At 38.5% G+C, this 6,414-nt stretch overlaps 1 protein-coding gene across 1 annotated transcript; it reads right to left on the bottom strand.

Moving 5' to 3' along the window:
- Window positions 1-800: 800 nt before the first annotated feature.
- Window positions 801-5,911, bottom strand: LOC115715601 (cellulose synthase-like protein D2). Its single transcript, XM_030644246.2, has 4 exons — window positions 5,411-5,911; window positions 4,422-5,307; window positions 3,182-3,989; window positions 801-2,837 (listed from the first exon to the last, which is right to left on the bottom strand). The coding sequence occupies exons 2-4, from the start codon at window positions 5,285-5,287 to the stop codon at window positions 1,083-1,085; spliced, it is 3,429 nt and encodes a 1,142-aa protein (XP_030500106.2). The 5' UTR covers window positions 5,288-5,307; window positions 5,411-5,911; the 3' UTR covers window positions 801-1,082.
- Between the last annotated feature and the right edge of the window lie 503 nt (window positions 5,912-6,414).

Here is a 6,414-nt window from a genome sequence, read left to right as displayed (position 1 = left end):
ACCTCCGACACTAGACCCGGTCCAAGTTTGATGTCCAAGTCTGGGGTCTAGGTTGTGGTCTAGGTCTGGGGTCTAGGGTTCGAGGTTCGGGTTTGGAGTCAAGCTTAAGGTCAGCTAAGTTCATGTTGTAGTATGGTTATTGAAGTTTTTTTCTAGTAAAAAATAATAATAATAATTTTCAATAATGAGTCAAACACCATCAAATTTTAAAATGACAAAAATTTATTTTCTATTTTTACTTTTGAAAATACTATTCTGAAAACTGAAAACACGATCAAACAACCTCTAAGTAAAACCTTGTACTTTGGTGGTATTTTCCTTAAAAACCATATTTATCCCGCTAAGACAATTTATATTCTTGTAAAAAGATAATCCGACTAGGCAATTGTTACGAGGAATGAAAGGCTTCCCAAACAACAAGGAATGCTTCTAATAATTTTGCCTCTTAGAAAGTACAGCTTGGAGCTATCCTTCATGTCCATGACATAGCATGGACAATTTGGTGTTTGAGGATCCTTACAAGTCCATGGTAGCTGAAGCGTTAACTATTTTTCGTGGTTTCGGATATCGCCAGAAATTTTGTTATTTGTAATTATTAATTTCCTAAAACTGATCATATTATATAGTGGTTTGACTATCCTTTTTTATATTAATTTCTTAAACAAGGGAAATGACCATCAATAATATTTCTTTTAGCACTCTGTTTAACTTCTCTTTCTCCCTTCAAGGTTTGCACAAACAAGATTGAAGCTAAAATTAAGCAAGAAAAAACCAAGTAAGAAAAAAATTGACAACAAATAGACTTAATCGAATCTAATTTTTATATTGTGAATGTATACTGTAATAATTCTAGACAGAATGAATAGATGAATACATGTAAATTTTTCCCATGGACAAACAAGAGTAAATAATAGCAAGAGAAATTTACATCTACAAAAAGAATCTACCCAATTAGCTACATATGCTTGCCTGCTAAGAACTCGAATATCAATTTTTTTTTTTTTTTTTTTGAGATAAACTTGAATAACAATTGGACACAGAAAAAAAAGTGTTTAAAAAAACAATGGCAGTTGTATATGTATTCAAGGGAACTGGAATGAGCCCCCAATTTGGTCATTGTTGGATGGAGGATTAATGGCCACCCAAAGGAGAGAAATAGTGATTGCCACAAGACCAGACCATACAAAAACAATTGTTGGTGTCCTACCTCTTCTTCCCATGAGCCCTTTTGCAAAGGGGTAAAGATGAGCCAAGACCCAAAAGCTAAAGAAAACACCTCCAAGCAAGCTGCTCCACTCTGGTATGACACTATATATTGTTCTGCAAACTGCAACAGCTATTCCAATCAAGTTTATCATCATGATGGTGATTGGCGGTACCATCAGGGACGACCATTTGAAGATGTAAAGATCAGCATACTCATCGTTCAAGTCATCTCCACCAGATTTCGATGTTAAAGTGAATGAAATTTCGATACCAGCTATCACCTTGAGAAGGCCTTGGAGCACTGCTGCAAGATGAGCACTTGTTCCTCCGATCAACCAAAATTGCTCGTTCCTCCACCAATCTTCTAGTTCAATACCAGACCATTTTATCTCAAGCACAGCAAGGGCAATGAGAGTCAGCGTGATACCCAAAAGGTATACCAGGAAGGTTATGTTGAGTGACTGAACAATAAACTCGCCAGAAAACAATGAAAGGGCAGGAAGGAAGCAGTAGACAATGAGAAAAATGGATGTAAAAGGGTATATTCCGACGTTTAAATAGGCAATCCTTTGGAGAAACTTCATCTTAGAGCTGGCCAGAAGAGCATTGTTCCGAGAGAAGAAAATTTCAACAGAGCCAGTAGCCCACCGGAGGACCTGGTGAAGCCGATCAGTGAGATTAATCGGGGCAGATCCACGAAAGGCATCTCTTTTGGTTACACAGTAAACAGATTTCCATCCTCTGTTGTGCATTCTGTATCCTGTGACAACATCTTCTGTAACTGAGCCATAAATCCATCCAACTCTTAGACCCCATTCAGTCTTATCCTCATACCAGCATGAAATGACACTTATTGCCTCGGCAACTGTGGATGCATCAAGAAGATCACGAGGAAGGGTGAGAGCACCTGGCGGTCGGCCATATTTAACAGAAGGGTGATCTGCAAGAGGCCGGCCTTGGAATTCAGCCACCCGAATAGAATCAACCAGTAAGCTTGAGTTTCCAAATGTCTTGGGAATAAGAGCAATGTTCATCTCTTCATCATCAGAGTCTACTGATTTTCCTTCTATGGAGGCACCATCAGGAACAGAAGCAACAGAAGACTTTCTACGGCGGGTAAAGAAACAGTCGCAACAACTGCTCGGTTCTTTTGTTCGAGGAGGATCAAAAGCATACAGAGCAGTACGGCGAAAGAGGCATCCTGTTCCTACATAAACTGGACCCTGAATCCCATCGAGGGCACGCATGTTGACATCAAAGAAAACGGTGTTGTGATTAGCATAACGATCAGAAGGGTCAATTCCTTCAAACCTCTGAGGAAACTGAACATAACAAATTCGGTCGCCACCACGGTCCATCATGAAGCACATGCCTTCTCTCAGGGCTTGTGAGTTGAAAATGTAGTGATCACAATCAAGGTTAAGAATGAAAGGGCCGTTAGACATGATGGCAGAAGCTCGAACCAAGGCATTCATTGCACCAGCTTTCTTGTTGTGATCATAGCCAGGTCGCTTCTCACGAGAAACATAAACAAGCATAGGAAGACGAATGTCAATATCCGTTAAATCCATGGAGCTTGAATCTGTTTCTGTGCCTGTCAAAGGTTCATCACTGGGAGGTTTCACCATCACCTACAATGATATTAATAAGTCAATATAGATCAAACATATTTCTAAAACGCAATTAATCACATGATTTACATTTCCAAGATCAATAACTAAGTGACGATCAATAACTAAGTGACATGGTTCACGCAGAAATGGCTCGAATGAACAACGCGGCTAACTCTTCCATGCCAAAAGAAAAATCATATTATGATGCAAATATGATAACCCATATTAATGATAACAGCACAACAGAAAATAGGGAATTGCATAAAGCAAATTTTTGAATCATGTTAATTTAAAAATTTAATTTAGATAATGAACAGCCTAATTTAAACAAACTAAAAAAAGAATTAATGTAAAACTAGTACCTGTATGATACTAGCATGATCACCCCTGGAGTGCTCTGTGGTGGGGACTGTCCAAGTACCAGGCCAGTGAGTTCCATCAGCCATCCATGTAGCTTTCGGGATCTTTACATCTTCCTCCAGTTCATCATAATCAAGCTCACGCCTTCTTTTCATGATTTTAATCTCCTCTCTAGTGTTATAAGCATCAGAACGTCTCCGAATTGACTCAGGGAGTCCATTAACCCGAACCTTAAACTCATCATATTCGCGCTTTACCCGCCTGCGGTCCCTGACAAAATCAGGGCGTACCTTATTCTTGTAAGGATCTCTCTTCATATTAAAATAAGATTCCGGATTTCTTGGCTCAATATCATGCTTTCGGCAAAATGGCACCCATAAGTGGGCAAAACTAGCAGCTTCTGCCATGGCCTCAAATGTTAGTAGCGCACCACCATCATCAGAAACATAACAAGCCAGCTTCTCCACAGGATACTCAGCTGCAAGAATAGATAGAATAGTGTTTGCAGTAACAAGAGGCGGTTCTTTTTCGGGGTCTGCGGTGGATACAAACATGTCTATGCCAGGAAGATCAGATTTTCCACTAGGATTACTAGGGTTTGGTGTTTCAAACTTCTCCTTTAAGACATCAAGATCAGAAACACGATTGATAGGGCAGAGTTTTGGAAGCTGGTCAAGTAGCCAAGAGAAAGCAAACCAGATTTCACATATCACAGAAAGAAACCATAACCAGATTGCATCGTCATTAGGATTTGTGATTCTCCAATGCAAAAACAATCCAAGAACCGCCATTCGGATCAATATCAAGAGCCTGAAAGATTGTACAAGTGAGAGAGCGAAAGTTAGGAAGATATTATTGTTTCTAAACAAAATTTGGGAAAACAAACAGCGGGAACAATTTTCATCAGGAAAGAAAAACAACAACCTGAAGCTGGTGTATAAATAAATAGCTAGCTACTGAGAATATGGTGAGCAATAAATAGGAGACAACAACTGATACTACCAATGTTTATTAAGCACAAAAATCTTGTCTTGTCATATTATCTACTACACTATTCAACGGGAAAGAAAAGGCCAAAACTTTGATTTCAAACACAAGTGAAGGAAAAAAGGCAATCGAATATGACAGTGAAACATGAACCAACCAGAGCTTAATGCCCAAATCGCTGTTTATCATGAATAAATTAACAAATTAGAATAGTGGGGAAACAAAAAAGCAAAGAAAAGGGCGAAAAGTATATACCGATATGGACTGATAATAGCAGCCGAAATATGCAATTTCCTAGTAAGTGGTCTCCACTGCTTATCACGAAACACTTTAGGATCACCAGCAATCCCATTATTCCCATCAACACTCCCGTTCTCAGAATCCTTAGGCCACATAGCGTTCCCATAACCATAACTTCCTTTAGTCTCAAACAACCATTGAGAATGATCAAAGTCATTGTTCTGACTCCTCGTATTCATCGAATTCGACCGTGATTTCGACTTCATCATCGACAACCTCCTCTCCATCTTGGACATCCCCGCGCCACCACTAGCCAAAGCCGCAGACAACGCTGCAGGTGGCAGAGGCAGAGACTGTTGTAGTCTACCATCACGACCACCGCCATGTTCAGTGAAATCAGGGTCCTTGTAAAGCTCTTTGCATCCAGGACAAATCCCATCACCGGTTCTGATGGCATCCCTGTAACAATCTCTGCAAATCTTATAGTCACACTCACATGGGACTATATCCAAACCCCTCTCGTCAGTCATGACACGAGAATCACAACCCGGGACCGAACACGGTGACCCATTAATGCCAGCCATCTGGGGATGGCTGGTGTTTTCAGACTCGATCACCTTTTCTTTCAACTGGGCACGCGTGACGCAGTTGTATCCGCCGGTAAACAGTGAGCTCGACGCGTACTGGTCTTCAACTCGCTGAGATGCCGACCTCTCTACGGCGATCTCCATGGGCTGATTATCAGGTGTTGGGGGTATGTGAACGGTGTAAGTAGTGAATTCAACACCTCCCATATCACTATCTAAGTCATCACTGCTTTCTCGTACATGGTGAGCAGTTGGAACTCTGTGTGGAAAACTATGCTTCGAGCCAGAAGCCATGTAGATGTAATTTAAACACTCTGTATAAAGAATAAAGTTCAAAGATGAATAAACCCAACCAAGAAAGAAAAATCAAAAGAGAACAAAAAAATTAAAGGGATTTCGTTTTCGTGAAAAACCTACCCTCTTCAGCAAAGGTTGACACAGAAAGCTTCTAAGTCTGACGATTTCAAATACCCATCAAAGAAACAAAAAAACAGAGACCAAGTCCAAACTACTCCAGCAAAACTCAATCAATGGAGACTATTATATTAAACCCCTTTTAACAGTTCCAACCGAGGACCCAGTTTCTGATAGATTCTTAAAAATCCGACCCAATGCCGGCTTCCCAATAAAGCTTGCTGGAAAAATTAAAAATTAAAAAATGGGTCTTGAGAAGAAGGCAAATGTAATGAAGTAGTAGGGCCTAAGTATAAGTCTGATGTTTTATGTTGGGTTGTATTTGAAATGGCGAGGCGGCGTTTGTCTTGTTTTTCACAAAGAATTTGTTTTCGACTAAAGATTTGTTGCAGGGAGAGATGTTGAGAAAGAAATATATTCGGGGATTGGAGGAGACGACAATGACTATATATGAGAAGAGAAGAGTTTGAGATAGGAGAGAGAAAGTGTGAAAACAGTGTGAAGTTGATGGGTTTTATTTCTTTTTTTATATTAATTTGGACATTTCGGAAACTATGAGAGTCGTATTTCTGTCGCGTGCAACGCGGTACCGAGAAAATGTTCCAATGCGGTCGAAATGTTTCTTGTCTTAATACAATCGGATATATTGGGAAATTTTATTTACACAAGACACCCCATTTTTTAATAATGTAAGGAAAACAATTTAAAAAAAAAAAAATTAAGGGTAATTTTTTGAAAAAATTTATGTTCATTTTTTTTTAGGGCAATTTACACTATATACATTATATAATTTTATTACAATATATGTGCAAAATAATTTATTTTCATATAATCATACATTTTATCTATTATAAAGAAAATTATTTTCAATTTATTATACAATATATAAATGGTAAGTATTTGATTATTTGATTTATTATCACTCATTATTATAGTTATTGAATGATGATATATTAATAATTATTTTATATTTTTATATAATTTTAAAAATCAACCATTATTACAAA

The sequence above is a fragment of the Cannabis sativa genome, chromosome 5 (genome assembly GCF_029168945.1).
Source record: "Cannabis sativa cultivar Pink pepper isolate KNU-18-1 chromosome 5, ASM2916894v1, whole genome shotgun sequence".
In the NCBI taxonomy this organism is placed as follows: domain Eukaryota; kingdom Viridiplantae; phylum Streptophyta; class Magnoliopsida; order Rosales; family Cannabaceae; genus Cannabis; species Cannabis sativa.
Note: the sequence above shows the minus strand (reverse complement) of the source record. Positions and strands in the feature narration are given on the sequence as shown.

What these genes read in the sequence shown, in the direction of transcription:
- LOC115715601 (XM_030644246.2), bottom strand. Translation starts at nt 5,287, where the DNA reads ATGGCTTCTGGCTCGAAGCATAGTTTTCCACACAGAGTTCCAACTGCT. An exon ending in GCTATTATCAGTCCATATCG is followed by an intron (nt 3,990 to 4,421) that starts GTATATACTTTT and finishes ACAATCTTTCAG; the next exon opens with GCTCTTGATATTGATCCGAA. An exon ending in ATCATGCTAGTATCATACAG is followed by an intron (nt 2,838 to 3,181) that starts GTACTAGTTTTA and finishes ATATCATTGTAG; the next exon opens with GTGATGGTGAAACCTCCCAG.